At 64.6% G+C, this 18235-nt stretch overlaps 1 protein-coding gene across 2 annotated transcripts in view; it reads right to left on the bottom strand.

Moving 5' to 3' along the window:
- Positions 1-202: 202 nt before the first annotated feature.
- TERT (telomerase reverse transcriptase) overlaps positions 203-18235 on the bottom strand; it is a 24892-nt gene continuing 6859 nt past the window's right edge. The window contains exons 4-16 of one of the 2 annotated variants that reach the window (XM_012663721.1): positions 17502-17682; positions 16776-16955; positions 16215-16373; positions 13596-13691; positions 12702-12787; positions 10398-10511; positions 9602-9673; positions 7775-7963; positions 4722-4848; positions 3955-4016; positions 1598-1722; positions 672-809; positions 203-306 (exon numbers count right to left, since the gene is read on the bottom strand). In XM_012663721.1, the coding sequence (XP_012519175.1) occupies positions 203-306; positions 672-809; positions 1598-1722; positions 3955-4016; positions 4722-4848; positions 7775-7963; positions 9602-9673; positions 10398-10511; positions 12702-12787; positions 13596-13691; positions 16215-16373; positions 16776-16955; positions 17502-17682 (1633 nt within the window). The remainder of the gene's footprint in view (positions 307-671; positions 810-1597; positions 1723-3954; positions 4017-4721; positions 4849-7774; positions 7964-9601; positions 9674-10397; positions 10512-12701; positions 12788-13595; positions 13692-16214; positions 16374-16775; positions 16956-17501; positions 17683-18235) is intronic. The other variant, XM_012663722.1, reaches the window with a different exon arrangement.

Here is an 18235-nt window from a genome sequence, read left to right on the forward strand (position 1 = left end):
GCTGGCGGGTCTCAGCGGGCAGCCCCTGCTCCTCCGAGGACACCAGCAGGGCCACAGCCCCCACAGGAAGGAGCACGTCAGGACGAGTCCCCCAGCCCCTCCCAGGGGCGCCCGCGGGGCGTGGGCAGCCCCCCTGGACGCAGAGCTGGGCATGGCAGCTGCTGGTGCCGTCCCCTCCTCCCAGTGGCAGGCATGGCCGCCGTCAGTCCAAGATGGTCTTGAAGTCCGTGGTCAAAGCTGGGTCGGCCGCGGCCTCCAGGGTGGCCAGCGTCGCCCTGGGGAGTTTCCGCTGCACTCGTGCCTGGGCTGCGGGAGAGAGACCGAGATCAGACTCCGCTCCGGGCAGGCGACCGGGCAGGCGGTCTGCGCCCCACGCGGCCCAGGCAGGGGAGCCCCAGTGAAGGCGCAGAGACCCCTCCAGGTTGGGTGGCAGTGGGGGCAGGCTCGGGGGCACTCGGGACAGACTTGAGGAGCTGCGGGCCCTGTGCGAGTGCGCAGGTCAAGGGTCGAGAGTCAAGGGTCAAGAGTGGGGAGGCGTTGCCCCGAGACGGGAGCTGTGGAGTTGGCAGGTGAGAGCCTTGCCAGGCAAGGAGCGGGAGCCGTCCCTCGGGACACCCGCGCCAGGTCCCCTGCAGCTGCCGCGGGGCTGCACACGCCTCCGCCCACCTTACCTGTCCTGAGCGTCCCCAGGAGACACCTGTAGGTGACACGGTGCCGAGCCAGCTTGCGCAGGAAGGCGCGCTGGCAGAGCCACTGCACGGCCTCGCAGGGGAGGGGGCCGGAGGCACCCTTGGCCCCCAGCAATGTCCCTGGGGGGCAAACGCAGGCTGAGGACCCCGCCCAGCCCGAGCCCCGTTCTCCAGGGAGACGCCTCTGTGCTGCCGACGTCCCCGACAGCCTGGCCCGGGGACGGGGCGACTCCCTCTGGGGGCTGCCCCGGCACAGCGCCACGGGATTCCGGCAAGCGAGGCAGTCGCTGCGGCTCCCCCAAGGGGAATTCCCACAAAACGGAAATAACTAAACAAAAAGGAAAAGGTTGCACTCAGGACCATGGAGACGCGGCCCGGCCTGAATCTCAGACTGACGGGAACTATCACGACACGGAGGAGGACAGCGACCGGAGCCAGAGGACAGTGACCCACAGCAGAGAAGGGCCGGCGGCTCCCGGCCCCAGGCCTGGGTTTGAGCCGAGGCCTCAGAGCACCACGGAGCGGACACACAACCCCTGCCGGGGACAAACAGCAGGAGGCCCCGCGAGGTGGCCCCGCTGCGGTTCAGAGTGCGAAGGGGACGGACAGACGGCCAGTGCTGTGGGACGGTCCACCCACACCGCGAGGGCCAGCGGTTAGCAGTTAAGCTGCCACCGGACGTGGCAAAGGGTGAGAATTCTAAGCCCGACTCCCGCGGCTCCTGCGGCCTGTGAGGCAGGAAGCGGGTCTGCTCCGCAGTGCGGACGGGGCGTGCGGCAGGTCCGTGCCAGGAGCCCCTGCTGGAGCGGACGGAAGCAGCCACACAGGCGCCGCCACGCGTGCTCCCAGGCACCCTGGGCCCTGGCAGAGCCCTCACCGACCCTCACGTCCGCGCCCACTGCCCGTACCTGCGTTCTTGGCTCTCAGGATGGAGTGGCAGCGGGAGGCCGTGTCCGAGATGATGCGCAGGAAAAACGTGGGATTCTTCCGAACTTGCTGGTTAAACGGAAGCTGCAGCACACAAGCGTGGAACCTGAGGGGCAGGAGAGGCCTTCCGATTGGAACGGGCTCACGCGTGTGTGCGCGTGCATGCCCGTGTAGAGGTGCGTGCGTGTGTGCATCTGCGTGTGCAGGCATGTGTGTACTGTGTACGGATGTGTGTGCATGCTTATATATAAACGTGCTTATATATAAACGTGCCTGAGCATGTCTGCGTGCGTGCATGTGCACGCGTGTTGTGTGTGCGTGCGACCATATGATAAGCTCTCCCCAGGTGCCTCGTGCATCGGCCTCACTGGCCATGGAGCACGGGGAGAGCATGTGCACCAAGGCTGTGATCTGGCTTCTGCCCATGACATTTCTGTGTAGGTGGACGTGTCTTCCCGCTTACCGATGACAAAATTCGGGCCTACAGATATTTTTGAAAGACGTATAACATGGCCAAGGTCCCGGGGTCAGGGCTTGAGGCCACGCTACTGACCCAGGAGGGAAAAGCCTTGTGTCGAAGGAAGACCGCTCGAATGGGAAACACTGCTGCTTGCTAATGGTCTGGGGGGCCCAGTCGGACCGTGCCCAGGCGCCACGTGGACAAGCACAGCCTTGCCTGCCGCACCTCGGCTGCCTTGCAGTCAGGGTCAGCGTCCACCCTCCACTCCGGCCTCCAAGGCAGCGGGGCTCTTGGGCCTCCCCCGGGCCTGACGCTCCCACACTCGGAAGTAGCTGGCATCCGGGACGGGGCAGGCTGCGGCCGTCCTGTCTGTCGTCCTGGGGCCGCGCGCCGGCCCTAACCAAGGGGCTACGAGGCCAGGGCAGATAGGCCGCCCTCCCTGAAGCCACGCCCTCCACGGGGGCTGGGCGCGAGGGGCCCGGGGAAATGCGGGTGAGGCCGAGCTGGACACGGGAGCAGCAGTGGGTGACTCGTGGCCACCGGGACCTCAAAGGGCTCCCAGCCTGCACCTGGGCACATCGTCGGCCTGAGCTCATCACGCAGGAAGCCCCGGCCAGCTGGGCCCTGGGCGCAAAGTCACTTTGTCACGGCTGCCTCCGCCCCCCGGCTGTGCCCGCGGGGAGAGGCAGACACAGGACGAGCAAGCTAGCCGCCCAAGCCGCCCAAGCCCGGCCAAGACCAGCCCGCCAGAACCCAGACACAGCGGCCACACTGCGGGGCTGTGCCGCAGCCCCTGCTCGCGTACGGAGGCGCCGGCGCTCTGGGATCGGCACTGCAGGGGGAACCTCCCCGGGAGCCCGGACTCAGCCGGCCGACGAGGACTCTGGGCAGCGGTGTGGACAGCCAGCCTCGCGCCGCGGCCCGGCAACCCCACGCCCGCACTGCTCCTCGTCTGCTGGCGAAGGCTTCTTCTGCTGCCACTCGGCTCCCTTCCTCTCACGTGGGAGGCCACGGCACGGGAGGCTGGGTCTGCGGAGGCCACAGCCCCTCATCCAGCCTAGAGGCTCCCGCCCCCACCTGCCCCGACCGAAGGCAGACGCTGGCCCCAACGCGGCCTCCGCAGACCAGCCCCTCGTTCCAGGACAGAGCCGTCAGCGAGTCAGCTCCGTCCCTGAGCCACACAGGGCATGTCTCCGCTGGAACCACCGAGAGCAAAGTCCCCGTGTCCCTGCGGCCGGGTGAAGTGGGAGGTTAATGAACAACAGTGCCCGGCTTCCCAGGGGACAGGTGCAACCCAAGGTGGCAACACTCCCGTCAAAGGCTGGGAAAGCGCAAACTCTGCACAGACCCCACACGGTGACCACCCGCACCTCGCCCCTGATTCTCGGCAGGGTGGCCTCGGGACCATCCAAGGGCAGGGAACGTTCCGGAAGCACTGTCAGGCCCGAGCAAAGAGAATGGCACAGCCCTGCCGCACCTTGCTGGGCGGGAGCCGGCACCGCTCACCCGGTGATCGCCTCGCCCTCTGAGGGGGGGACCCCAAACCCCGCCACAGCGCCGCTCTCCCTGCAGCGCAGGAAGCCTCCCTGAGACTCACCCACGGCATCTCCTGATGGCCCACCCCCCGCCCCAGGACGGGCCCACAGGTCCCGGGCTCAGCACACGGGGACGCGGGGACCACCTCTGCTGCCACCCCTGCCTGGGGACAGAAGCGGGGGCTCCCCACATCGACGAGAACGCAGAACTGTGCAAAGAAAACACGAGCAGGTGCCGCGTTCTTCTCAAACCCGAGAGCTTCGGCGCGGAGCCCCAGACACAAGGAGATCAAAGGCCGCGCGGGCGATTCCGGCCCTGGGCCTCCCTCTGGCGGCGGCTCACCTGTAGGCCTGCAGCAGGAAGATCTTGTAGACGTTTATGCAAACCGTCCGGAGACTGTTCACCTGGGGCACCGAGGGAGAAGGAGGAAGGTCAGAACCTCAGGAATTTTAAACTTTCACTTTTTGCTCCATCACCCAGGCGAATGGAGCAAGATGGGGCAGTTTGGTGAGAAACTGACGCTTGGCCCCAGGGAGATGCAGCCAGGCCCTCGGGCAGGAGGGAGCGAGGCAAGTGTCCCCGGGCCCGGCCCACCCCACAGGGACGCAGCTTGGAGTCTGAGTCGCCAGGCCCGGGGCCCCACCCTGCGAGGAAGGTGCCAGGCAGAGGAGGGCGGGTGGGGACTGAGTGCGGTGAACGTGAGGGGCCCTCGATACACGTGAGTAGACGTGCGCGCCCACATGCACGGACATACCTATCATGCATGCACGCACACGCACACACCTGTTCACTCATGCACACGGGAGCACACATGCATGCCCGTGGTCAGGGGTGCATTCACACATACACATAGCCCCACACACGTGCACTTGTGCACACGTACACACTCATGCACCTGCACACACGTAGGCACGACACACATGTGGGCATGTGCACTCAGACATGTACACGCTTGCATGTGTATGTGCACCCGCGTGGACACCTACGCACTCACCCGCACATGCACACGCACACACACGATAACGGGACTCGGACCCCACAGGCCGACTTGGATGTTCCGAGCGCCTCCCGAACTCTGAACCTGTGCCGGCCACCGCGGGCCTGCTCACCTGCAAGTCCAGAAAAAGACCGTGGCACTTCAGCCGCAAGACCCCGAAGAGTTTGCGACGCATGTTCCTGCCGGCCTTGAAGCCAGGGCTGAAGGTGAGACTGGCTCTGACGGACGTCCGGGCGAAGCTGAGACACAAGGGGGCGTCACACTGTGTACCCGTCCCCGCCCCTACCAGCTCCACAGCCTCCCCCGCCTGACACCCTCCCACCACTTGAGGCATGTGCAGCCGGGCACAGGGGTGCAAGAAGCTCACTCAGCAAACACAACACGCCTCTGGGGCTCTGTGTGCGCACAGGGCACGGCTAGACTGCTGCGCAGCTACACGGTACCAAGACATGGTCACCGTCCGTGTTCATTCACCACCTGCCCTCGTAAGGTCTGCACAGGAGCCAGCCTGAAGCCTCGACCGCCATCAAACCGCAAAGCCACCAGCCCCGAGCCTCCCTGGAGCAGACGGCGCCCGGCCCGGTGCCTTCCCCGAGCTGTTTGCGAGTGGAGCACAGAGAATCGGCGCGTGGATCCCGGATGGGTGGAGGCCCAGGCGGCTCTGGCTAAACACAGCGCCTGCACCGCACACGGCGTCCTCGCCGAGGCTGATGTGCAGTCCCGCGGCGGGACACGTGGGAGCCCCAGGAAGCTGAGGGGGAGCCCCCAGCCTGGCTGCCCCGCCCCGCCCTGCAGCGCCCGCGTGCCCCGGCGCACGCAGGTGGTACGAGAGGCCCACACCCGGACGCACGTTCTCACAGCCAGCCTCTCAGCACGCTCAGGGCGAAGTACGTTTCGCAGGTCGTCAGCCGTTCTCAGAGAACACGACTTTAATGGCGGAACGAGCTTTCTTCTTCGATGCCGAACATCCGCTTGGCCACCGTCAGGTGCTGCACAGGACACGCCGCCCTGAGCACCGGAACACGGTCAAATAGCGTCTCTGATGGTGTCTCTGGTCATTTCTTCAGCAGAGACTTCCAGAAGGGGGATTACCAGGAAAACACAGGCAGCTTGTGAGACTTCAGAGACAAGCTGCTTTCCAGAGAAGCCCTCCCAATGGCCGCCCCGACCCCCGTTCCTTTGACGGCTGGTGACGGACACCTTCCCAAACGTGCTTCTCGGGCTGTAGTCGTCCACTCACGGCTGCTTCCACGCGCGCTGGGGCCCCGGCCTGCCCCGAGCCTGCGAGTCCGACCCGCGCAGAGACCCGTGGGCACGGCGAGGGTCCCAGAGCCAGGAGCCCGGGTTCAAATCCCGCTGTGCCCGGAGCCAGCTGGGTGCCCGAGGGGAGCCACTTCCACGTCATCCCGGAGCCGTTTCGTCCCCTGCCTCTCACGGCGCTGAGAACGGATGCGCGGCACCCAGCAGGGCGCAGTAAGCCACCGCACGCACACGCTCAGAGGCAGGGACGACCGTCGCTCCGGCCCGGGGAAGTTCCAAGTTTCATGCAGTCGAGACCAGTCTCCGTCTCTTTGCCGACGCGCTCCGCCTGCCGTCCGTCCTCGCCCCAAGTCTGCGCGCGTCACCTCCGTCTTCTCCAAGGTTGTTTTGCTGTTTCTGACATCACTGCCGCTAACTCCTTTCCTGCCTAGCATGTGTTCGGTGTCTGCTGTGAGGTAAAGACGCTACTTTTTTTCTTCTAGTCAGTTTTCTCAGGAAAAAATCAATCTCTTCTCCGTCGGCTACACCACACACCAAATGAGTAAACACCTCGGAGAGACGGGGCCTTCCGTTGGGTTCGGTGGCTGCTGGTCCATTCCCACCGCGTTCTACCACCTGGGCTGTGGTTTGGGGCAGACTGAGATCTAGACAGGAACGTCCCACCGTGTTACTCTTCCTTTTTAGACATTTCTTGATCATTTTGCCTGTTTTCTTCCCCTACTTGCCCTTAGAGTTGTCTGCTGTGTGCGTCAGACGCAGAGGCAGGTTCTGGAGTCCCCCAGAGATTTTGTCCCACTGCCCGTAGCTGAGCTGCCGGAGCCGCCGCCAGCAGCCGCCTCTGACCGAGTAGCCTCTGGGGTGTACCAGCGTCAGGCCACACGAGTGGTTCCTGACTCCCCATGCTGTGCCGCTCCCGCCCGGCGCAGACACTCTGTGCAGAGTCCGTCGCTCGGTGACATTCACCGCTCTGCGCTGGAGGTTGACATGGGGTGCCCGCCCTCGGCAAGGCCACGGCTGCGTGGGGGGCGGCACGGCGGGTGGACGGTTCACGGCCACCTGGTGGGCTCGGTGCTAGGGAGGGGCCGGGGGAGGGCAGGAGCCGGGAGGCAAGGGGAGCCGGAAACCTGGAAATCACCCAACGTCGGAGACGGGGGCGGGGGCGGGCCCGGGAGGAGCCGGCCAGGGTGGAGGTCGGCGGCAGCAGAGGCAGCTGTGGGGGGCACGCCAGGCACCTGCACGGACAGCGTCCACACCTGCCTCTCCCCTCGCAAAGCGAACTCCCAAGAACGAAGTCCAGATCTGAGCCATCCAAGTCACAGCAGCTGGAATCACCGATGTCAGGAACAGGAAACACCACCTTCCCCCGCTACTTTAGAATTTTCATACTCTTTATTCATAAAGGGAACAGGAAGGACATCCGCACCTGCCGTCCTGACTCTGTCTGTGTTTGCGCCGAGCCGCGGCTGGGCTGTGAGCTCGCGGGCTCTGGAGAAACGGGGCCCCGGCACCCCGTGCGGAGACCTGCACACATACGGCCCGGGCTCCGCGAGGGGCCGGCCAAGACCAGGGACCCTTGACCCCAGAGAGGCCGTGAGTGTCGTGGCACGCGCCCTCCCAGGAAAGAGACACGAGTCAAAGGGGCCGATGTCTCCGGCTGCAGATCCAGGCTGTCCTGAGCACACGCTACGCTCGAGCCGCCCCACGGCCTCCTCTCACCAAAACAGCACAGACGCCGCTCACCTGTGGGTCCCTCACTCCTGTTTCTGCCCCTGAGGGAAGAGGAGGCGGCCTGTGGCCTGACTCTTTGGGGTCAGTGGTTGCCTGCCCCCACCGAAGCAGGAACGGGACGGGCCAACACGCAGCACCGTCTGCCGAGAAGGCTCCTCCCCTGCCGGGTGCACCCACCTGGAGTAGTCGCTGAACACCTCCAGGGTCCGGGTGTCCAGCAGCAAGCCGCACCAGGGAAACAGGCAGTGGGCTGGCAGCTGGACGAAGGCCGCGCCACCCAGGGCAGCATCGTCCACGGGGAAGTTCACCACCGTCTTCTCCAAGTTCACCACGCAGCCGTACTCAGGGACACCTCTGACCAGGGTCCTGCGGCAGAGAGGCAGCGTCAGCCTGCGACGAGGGGCTCTGGTGCCCACCTAAGTGCCCCTAAACCCCAGGAAGGTGGCCTGGGGAGCAGAGACACGGCCCTGCCGGACCTGTGGATGCCTATCCCGTCCCACGGGAGAGACAGGAGGGGGTGGGAGCCCGGGCAGCGGGACCCCGAAGGGCCGGGGAGCCCAGGTGGCCCTGTGACCGTCAGCCCTGTGTCCACGTGGCTTGTGGTTGAATAGATCTGGACCCCAAATCCCACCTTATCACCCCCTTTCTCGGGACGCTTCATGATCATCCTGCTCGACTTCTTCCCGAGGGTGCCTTGCCCTGCGCCGCAGACGCCGCAGAGGGGTCTGTGCCTGCGCCCGCCAGCGGCACGTGGGAGAGGTCGTCCTCCTCGTGTGGCGGCCCCACCCGCCAGCTGGGGGGCACCTGAGCCTGCCCAGAGGGGGAATCTCCCCTGTGGATGGAGGCGTCCACCTGCCTTCCCGCGGCCCCGCCCCGGATTCCAGGCTGGATCCACCCCACTGCCACGCCGGCCGTTCCCCGCAGCGAGCCTCTTCCAGTCCAAACACGCACATCTGCTGTCCTGCCCCCAGCGCCCACCTGACCAATGCCCTCCCAGCAGAGCCACTTCCAGAACTTTCCACAAGGAAGCAGCAATGCGTCACTCTGTTCCCTCCACTGGCCACACGTGACTCCTGAGCGCTTCAGACGTGGCCAGTGCTGGGGACCTGGGTTAGCCCTGACGGAATTTTAATGAATTTACACCCACATGGCCCGCCATGCTCAAGACCCATGCACTAGGCGGCATGGCCCCCAAGGAGGGTGGGGTCTCGCGCCGGCCCCGGCGGGGTGTCCAGGCAGTCTGCACCCCACACAGCCCCGCGGCCAAGCAAACCACCGGAAACCACCTCTCGAGGGGGCGGCCTTTTTTTTGAGAGTTCAGTTATAAATTTCAACATTTCTCCGCCGCGGAAACATCGCACTTTTTAACACGAGCCCACAGGCTCCGAGGGCCGTGGGAGGCACAGATCCCACCGGCCGGTGCTCTGAGGACCCGGGGCCTGATTTTAGTCAGAGCCGCAAAAGCCAACTTTCAGACCAGCCCCCGGGCCTTGAATCGCCATCATCCAGCAAGTCCGAATTCTCCAGCCTCTCCCCGACGCCCCGCAAAGAGCGACTGCGGCAGAAGCTGCGACCAGCGACCTCGCGGCCCATCAGGGACAGGAGTGCGCCGCCCAGGACGGCGGTGGTCTCGGGCTGCCGCACAGCCCCGGGGGCCTTGCTCAGGGCACAGGTGCCGTCACCCACCCGCGGCCACGTGGCAGGGGCCACTCGCCGCCAGCGCATTCCGTGAGCACGTGTCTTGTGAGGGTCTCCGGGGAGGGGACTCCCGGCTGCCTCCCTCTGTCCTGAAGGCCGCCGCCCCACCTGTCTGCGCGGTCGGACGCCTGCTCTTGCGGGTCAGCACCCACGGAGAGGATGCAGGACGGCGCGGGCACCGCGGCAACCCTGTGTGGGGTGGCAGCACACGGGCTCTTGGTGCAGAGGGCAACTGGTCAGCCACGGACGCGTCATCGCACGCAGGCCACCGAGGCACCCGCGGGACGCGCGCGGTGCGGACCTCACCTGAGGAAGGCTTTCGCGTGCGCCAGGTGAGGCGTGACCAGCAGGAAATCGTCGACCAAGCGCAGGAGCAGCCTGCAGGCAGGAGACACAGGCACGGGCCTCACTTTCCCTTTCCGCCGAACATCCGCGAGGGACGGAACGTCCCGGATGGTTAGATATTTGCATTTTCACCAGCAAGACTAATTTTCTAAATCAGTTAAAGCACATAAATTTCTGTCTAAGAGAAATGCCCTCTCCGCGTCTGACGGTAAAGCAGCGCGTTATCTGCAAGCATGTGCGGGGCCTGCGCTCTGCTGACCTGCGCGGTCCCTTTCCCGGGACAGCCGGGACCTCAGCCCCACCGGGTACAGCCCCAGCAAGACCCCCGAGCCCGAGGCCGGGGCCCGGAACCCGTCCCCCAGGGCCGACCTGTGGGCGAGTCCCAGAGCGCCGGCGAGGGGTCTCGGGGCGACACGGGGCCTCCACCTGCGCAGCCATTTTTCTGAGGGCCCCAGAGGGGTCCCCGGTGGACAAGAAGGAACGGGGGGGCACCCTTCAGCGCTTCGTTCAACGTCTGTGCCGCAGCGCGGCCCCTCCCCCTCGCCGAGCTGCCGTGAGGTCTTGGCGCAGTCCCCGCCCAGCCACAAGCCGAGCACGTAGTCCCACCGGGGCTGCCGCGTGAAGCAGGCATTCGACCCTGCGTGGTTCTTTGAGACGAAACGACTGGAACATCTGGTGTCCCGGAAACACCAGATGAGTGGAAAGCAAACCGACACCACGCGACAGAACCCGCGGAGACGCGAAGAGCCGGCCTCACCCGTCCCGCTGAATCCCGGGGAACAGCCTCTTCTCCATGTCCCCGTAGCACAGGCTGCAGAGCAGCGTGGACAGCACGGAGCCCTGCGGGATGCCCTGGCACTGCACGTAGCACCTGCGGGCAGGACGCGGTTAGGGGCACGCAGGGGCCGGCATCACGCTCACACACGCACACTCAGACACGCACGCACACATGAACGCCCGAGTGTGCCGGTCAGCTTGCCAAGACCCGACTATGCCCAAGTTAACCACCATCCTCCCCCGCTCTCCACGCCGTCACCACGACGGAGGACGGTTTAAAGCTGACAAAGTTCTAAGTGTGGCTACGGCCTGTCCTCTGATTAATTTTCTATTAACCAAGAAGTTTATTTAAACAACCAGACACTCGAACTGACAGGGAAGTTTATTTCAAAGTAACTGGAAGACTGGTCGCCCCACGCACACTGGCTGCGCGCACAAGTCAGCGCCTTTTCCTCGGGTCAGCGATGACCGACAACACGTGGAAACCAAAGTGAGAGCAGAAGACCTCCCTGTCCCACACAGGCGGGAGCAGAAGGCGCGGCCTCCGGCCAGGCCCAGGGCGCTCAGGACTCCCCTCCGTGGGTGGGACGGAGCTCGCCTGCTCCCGAGAGGCCAGTGACGTCACTCTGGAGGCAGGGCACACATGCCACTTTCCAGCGTGAACGTCGCATCTGGGTGGGAGGGCGTGGTCAACAAACGCACCAACTCCAGCCGTCGGGCTGGGGAGTCACGCGGAGCCCACACGGTCCCGTGAGTCCGCTCAGGTCGAGACGCGGAGACTCGACTCGCTCTCAACTTTTGGAACCACACAAGTGTCGAAGATGCTTTTTTATCCAGAGGCCGAACTGGGCCGCGGTGGGACTCGCGCGTGAGGCCTGTCCACGTCCCAGGGCCAGGGGGACAGGCCTCCCACACGTCCAGGTGCCGCGACACCGTCGCCACCCCGGTGAAGGCGGAAGCCTGAACACACGGCCGCTAACACGCAACATGATCCCCTTCATGAAATCCACAACTGGGCAAAGAAGTGTGGTGGCTTCTCTGGGGGGGAGACTTCGTCGGTGGCTTCTGCAAAGTCCCCTCTCGACCCTGTTCACACACGTGCACAGGCGTGTTCCCGTCAAAGCTGACTCTGCTGTCTCCTCTGGACCCGGGTGCTGCGTGTTCCCGTCAAAGCTGACTGTTGTCCCCTCTCGACCCAGGTGCTGTTCACATGCGTGCATAGGCGTGTTCCCGTCAAAGCTGACTCTGCTGTCTCCTCTGGACCCGGGTGCTGTTCACACGCGTGCACAGGCGTGTTCCCGTCAAAGCTGACTCTGTTGTCCCCTCTCAACCCAGGTGCTGTTCACACGCGTGCATAGGCGTGTTCCCGTCAAAGTTGACTCTGCTGTCTCCTCTGGACCCGGGTGCTATTCACACGCGTGCACAGGTGTGTTCCCGTCAAAGCTGACTCTGTTGTCCCCTCTCGACCCGGGTGCTGTTCACACATGTGCACAGGCGTGTTCCCGTCAAAGCTGACTCTGCTGTCCCCTCTCGACCCAGGTGCTGTTCACACGCGTGCACAGGCGTGTTCCTGTCAAAGCTGACTCTGCTGCGCACTTGCGATTTGTGCTTTTCCAGGATGTATCTATTTCTCCATATTTCTAATTATGTTTCAATATTACTATAATAAAATGTTAGTGGCTACTTATAACATAATTGGTAAAGTTACTTTTTTTAATGAAAATTTCCAAAGCTGAGCACACAGCTGTCTGCACCTGCTGGGAATTCCAGAAAGAGGCTCCCACATCCACAGCCGACCTGACGGCCTCGCGTGTGAGCCCGGCTCCTCCCGGCACCGTCTCCCCAGACCCGGGCCGGGCTCCGTGCGCAGACGCTCGCCCAGAAGCATTTGGTGTCGCTGCACTGATTTCAGAGAGATCTGCAGGCACTCACGCCGGAGGACGCGACACGGCGCGGGAGGCGGCTCCCAGCACAGGCACGAGCGAGGACAAAGCGCGAGGTTGGCACTTCACACCCACTCGGGCGATCTGTGCCCCTGTGCCACGGGCGGCGCCCACACCTGCCAGAGGTCACGTGACAGAGGCGGGAACAGACACCGGGTGAGATGCCCTCTCGTCTGCAAGACCAGGTGTTGGGTGGCAGCGGCAGCACATGGCGCTCACAGACCAATGGCCCAGACATGCGACCACACACACGCCCGACCCCGAGAGTCAGCGCCCGCTCCCGTTTCCATGCCGACGGACCCCTGGTCTGGCTGGGAGCCACCTGCTGAGCCCCGACTCACCTGCCCCCGACCCTGACGACGTTGCTGCGCACAAAGAGCAGGAAGAAGTCGAAAAGGCTGCGGCCGGCCTCGTTCAGGGAGGAGCTCTGGGAACGCAGACAAGAGACTCGGGACGTGGACGGCCTAGCACGCGGCGGGAGCAGTGGCCGCGTCCCCTGTGGGGTTTGCTTTTGGGGGGAAGTGGGGGCCAGGTGTCTGCCCACAGACCCACAGGCGGTGGGACAGTTTCTCAACGCCCAACGTCCTCTGGGCCCTCTGTGCATCTGGCCGGGCCAGACGTCCTCGGCCCGGATGGCACGCGCCTCACACAACGGGCCCACCCGGCACCCCGCACGGGTCCCTGCAGCCCACGCCGGCACCCTCGGGAAGTCCGTCTGGAGGCCTCAGCGCATCACTTGCGGACACGGTTATCCCCCAAGACCGGAATACGCACGAGGACCCTGCGAGAGCCACAGAGGCGCCTGAGCAGAGGGCCGCGGACGCCCAGACTCGGGGAAACGGTCTCTGCTTGGAAGGTGAGTGACTTTTATCCTCAAGGGGCGGGTCAACGGGTCTACAGGTCAAATGCAACTTGTCCTCCTAAAGGTGACGCATCTGCCCCCAGCCCCGACCGCGCTGAAGGGTGACTCGCTGACAGGCGAGCGGAGAGCAGGAGGGGGCCGGGCGAGGCGGTGAAAAGAGGGAGACGTGGCCACATGCAGCAGCGGCCTGGCCTGGCGTGGCTGAGCGCGGGACGTGGCAGGGATTCCTCCAAGGAACGACGGTCACCCCCTCACCCGTTCCTCCCCTCCCCCAACAGAACAGCCCGTCAGCGATGAGCCACGTGACCCTCCGCCATGCGTGGACCCATCACTAGGAAGCGTGGCCCGACCCCCACGAGGCAGCCCCAGGGACCTGCTCAATGACCACGGCGTCCCTCAGCGAGCTTGTCTCCTGCAGGTGCTCCACGAACTGTCGCATGTACGGCTGGAGGTCCTCGAAGGTGGAGACCTGGCAGCAGAGGAGGAGGTGTGAGCAGGCGAACACCACCGTCATCCCTGCCACGAGCTGGGCACGTGGTTCCTCTAACGTGGATGCTGAGGCAGAGCAGAGCCTGGGGAAACGGGGAGAGGCGCGGGACAGGGGCTGCAAGGACCGCAGGCCCGCGCCGCGGCCACCTCGGACCAGCTCCCCAAGACCACCCCGAGGCGCAGCACAAGCACAAGCAAAGCACCCCGGCCTCCCGGAGGCGATCCACGTGCGGCCAGGACACACAGACAGAAAGGCCTGGAGGCCGCGGGAGGCAGACGGGCGCCTTCATCTCCTGACCCACAGGTTCTCCCAGCCGCCTGCTGTTCACCCCCAGAACCGAGTCGCGCCGAGGCCGACCACGACGACCTCCCGCTTGTGAGCGTCCCAGACGCGCGTACACCGACGCTGCATTTTCACGCGTGCCCAGGGCCCCGGAGTTAGCTGCGGTGCTGTGGGTTAAAACCACACACGGCACGACCTCGCCGTCAGAACTAACCTAGAAAGCAGCGACGGGACGACAGGCAGAACATCCCTGCGTTTCCCATAATTAAGCAATAAGCGACACACCAAGTCACCCACGGGTGAACAAAAGTCACGATAAAAACCAGAAAATACTTCGAACCAAATGATAAAGAACACGTCAAAATTCGTGAGACACCACTGAGGCAGTTCTTAGAGACAAATCTGTAACTTCAAATGATTATTTAAGAAAAGTTCAAATATCCATAATCAAAACTTGCACCTTAAGGAGCTGGAAAAACAATGAATTAAACCTAAAGAAAACAAGGAACTAAGTAAACAGCAGAAATCAATTAAATGGAAAACAAATCGCAGAGGAAAACTAACAGTCTCAAAAGCTAGTTCTTTGAAAAGATTAATCAGACGGAAAAACCCCGACCAAGCTGACCGTACGAAGAGCCGACAGAGATCGTGGGGGTCAAGACATGAAAAGGGACCGTCGGTACAGACCTCGCGGAGTCGGGAGACAGCGGGTCTGGCGTCGTTCACAGGACGTTCCCAGGACGAGGAGCACGGCGGGGCCTGGGAAGTCCTGCCTGGCAGCCGTGCACGCACCGGCCACGCACAGGTGACCGATATCTGGATGGCACGGAGGGACCCGACGGGCCGCGCTCGCCTGACCCACCCCAGGAGCACTCACGATTCAGGGAAACGTGGCCTTTCCAACCAGGTGTGGGGGCAGCCGCACACCCACCCGGGGGGAAAAGTTCACCTGGACCTCAGACCGTGCACAAAAATGAGTCCAAAACGGATCCTGGACCTAAATGTGAAAGCAGAAACACGCGACGTCGTTCTAGAAGAAACCGCAGAAGAACGTCGTCACGACCGTGGGGGCAGGCAGATTTCTCAAAGAGAACTCAGTTTGGGGCATAAACAACCGATAAAGTGGACTTTGTTAAAATTAAAAATGTCTATTCATCAGAAGACTCCACACGAGAGCGAAACAGCAGGACTGGCACAGACGGAGGTGGCGTTCAGGACACCCGTACGCACGGCAGACCTGCTCCCCCGCAGACAAGAACGCCGCAAAACGTCACTCAGAACAGTCCAAGCCCAGAAGCCACCTGCAGGGCCACCGTGGCGCAAAGGGTAAGTCCACACAGCACGTTCACGTGACTTAAGCTGCCACGAGGATGCGAGGTTCGGCCCCATCTCAGACACCCGGAGCCGCTGTCCGGCCGATTCTACACCGCGGGGACGGCAGCGCACGTCTGCCGCGACGGAGGTCAGAACGGGGCCGCCGTGGGGGCAGCAGCTTTGCAGGGGCACCGGGGAGTCTCCAGCGCTGGTGAGCTGCACCTGGACGCAGGTGCGGCCACAGGTGTCCACAAGTGTCAAATTCTGAGAGTCGAACGCAAGATTTGCAAGGACATTTGCACAGGCCTTGCCCCCATTACACAGCAAAGAAACACAGCCCTGTGGGGTCTTCACGTGAGCCGCCCCAGACGCGAGGCTCCTTCCGCCGGCACCCCCCACCTCCCACCCCAGAGCACCGCACTGGGGGCTGAGTCCCCACAACCCAGCACACTAGCGACCACTGGTCGGGAACCCCGACTCGAGGGCCCCGTCCAGCCCCCCGAGGTTCCCCGGGGGCCAGGCCCCGTCACCGTCCTCTCTGAGCTGGGGCAGCACGCTCAGCCCCTTGGCACACACAGGCCAGGCACGGGCTCCTGGAGGAGGCCCTGGAGGATGTGAGGCTCAGCTGCCACCGCGTCCCTCCTGCCACCCACGCCTGGTGGCAGTCCCCAAGGCCCAGCCCTGTGATGGGACAGGGCACCGGCCCCCAAAGAGAGGACCCCAAATGTGCAACTAACCAAACCACACACGCGTGTGTGACGGGGGGGCCCTCCCAGCAGAGGAAGCTCCACTTAGTGCCCACGGAGGGAGGCCACGGCCGCACACACTCACGCCGCAGACACGCCTGGACACGGGTGCACACACATCCTGGACACGCCTGAATCACACAGCCACCGCAAGCCTTACGTGTCTCTTGAAGGACTTGCGGACGTGCCCGTGGGCCGTCCTCCGGACCACGGCGTAGCGGCGCACACAGTAGGTGTTCTCCTGGGGCCTGATGACGCTGGCGACCACCTCTGCAAGCCTGCCCTGGGGGATGGCGTCGTACGCCCCCGTCACGTCCACCTGCGTGACACCGCGAGGAACGCTGGCACAGGGCTGCGGCCTCAACAGGCCCACGGCACCCGCGCCCCAGGCCTGGGCCCTGGGCACCGCCAGCAACCCCCCCATAGTAGCGTCCCCGTCCCTGACGCACAGGCTGCATGGCCGGGCTGCACGGCCCCTTCTGGAAGGGGAACCAGCATCCAGGGGGACACCCCCTGGGAGCAGGAGCCCCCAGGAGCGGGGTGCAGGGCTGGGGCAGCCATCTGCCACAGGGTCGGGTCACAGCCTCTGCCCCGGGAGCCCCTGCGGCTCCACCGCGTGACGCCAGCCTCCACCCACACGGGGCTAAGCAGGGACCACGGGCTCGCCTGGCCCGGCCTGCAGTGCCCGGCTGGTGCACGGACAAGACCCGGCGGGGCCCACCTTGACGAAGTACAGCCTGGGCGCCGCGTCCTGGGCCCGCACACGCAGCGCGAAGGCCCGCCAGGCCCTGTAGATGTCGTCCATGCCCAGCACGGAGGCCCCCAGGAGGCCGGGGCGCCGCATGCGCTCGTAGTTGAGCACGCTGAACAGGGTCTTGACGCTCGCGTTAAAAGGCTGAGCCTGCGCCGAGGATGCGACGAAAGGTCAGAGGAGGGGCCTGGCCACGCCGCGCCAGCCACCACGGGACCCCGGTGCCATGTCCACGGCCCACCAGACCCAGGGTCTCGGGGACCCATCATGGCACACTGTGGTTACACGCATGATCCTCACGTGACCCTTGCCCACCCCCACACAGAGGCACTGAGGGTCAGAGCTGTTGGTGACTCGGCAGCCACAGGCGTGGGGGATGGGGAGGGGTCCAGGGTCCTGTCTGCCCTGGCGTGTAGAAGTGCGTGGTGCCCCCAGCGCCACTGCAGGGCTCCCCGGCCACATCCCCACCTGGACCAGCTGCTCCCTGGGGCCCCAGCGCCCAGCCCTGCCCCCGCTGGGGCCTCCCCACAGGCTGCTCTTCCAGACCCGGGAACCACTGGCTCCTGGCCCAGCTTGCTGCGCCTACCCCTGGCCAGGACGCGCCGTGGCCCTCCTCCGGCCCCTTGTCCTAGCGACACCAAAGGTGGCACTCCAACACACGGCCTTCCGAAAAACGAACGGAACAGAAGCACTCACCCTCGTCGCCCTGCGGAACGTTCTGGCGCCCATGACGTAGTCCATGTTCACGATTGGCCGCAGCCCGCTGGGCTTGGGGATGAAGCGGAGTCTGGACGTGGGCAGGGCCGGCCCGGCTTCCCGACGCTGCCTGAGCTCCGCTCCGGACAGCTCCCGCAGCTGCACCCGCTCCAAGTGCTGTCTGCGGCAGAAAGCCCCTCAGGACGGGCGCGGCCCCAAGACAAACGCAAGTCCCCCGCACTGGGCAGCGCGCACCTGCTGCGGCGCTGAGCCCTCCCCCCGGGACGCCGGCCCCTTGGGGCACAGCCACAGGCTGGACAGGACCCTCCGGCTGCACAGAACAGTCGGCCGAGGGTCAGAATCTGCTCCCCTGAAACCCGGCAGCTCCAGACACCCGTGTCCTGCGGCCGTTTCCCCGAAACCACTCACGGGGGCTCTGGGCCTGGACACCCGAGCAGACAGCCGGCCCTCGCGGCCACCCATCCCGTGAGGGGATGAGCACACAGAGCCCACGCGGGCAGAGTGACCGCTGCACACAGGCGTGACGGGAGGCGCCATCTGCTCCCTCCTGTCAGCTCAACTAAACCCTTTCCAAAATTACAGCCAAAGAGGCTGCCTCGGGTCACACACCGTCAGATGTGTTTAATGACTAAGCACTGACTCAGACCACAGGGAAAGCCCGGATTCCCCCAGACGCGGGAGGGAACGTCCCAGCACCGCCTGCGTTTCCAGCA

This window comes from Propithecus coquereli, unplaced genomic scaffold (assembly GCF_000956105.1).
Source record: "Propithecus coquereli isolate 6110/MARCELLA unplaced genomic scaffold, Pcoq_1.0 Scaffold827, whole genome shotgun sequence".
Lineage (NCBI taxonomy): Eukaryota > Metazoa > Chordata > Mammalia > Primates > Indriidae > Propithecus > Propithecus coquereli.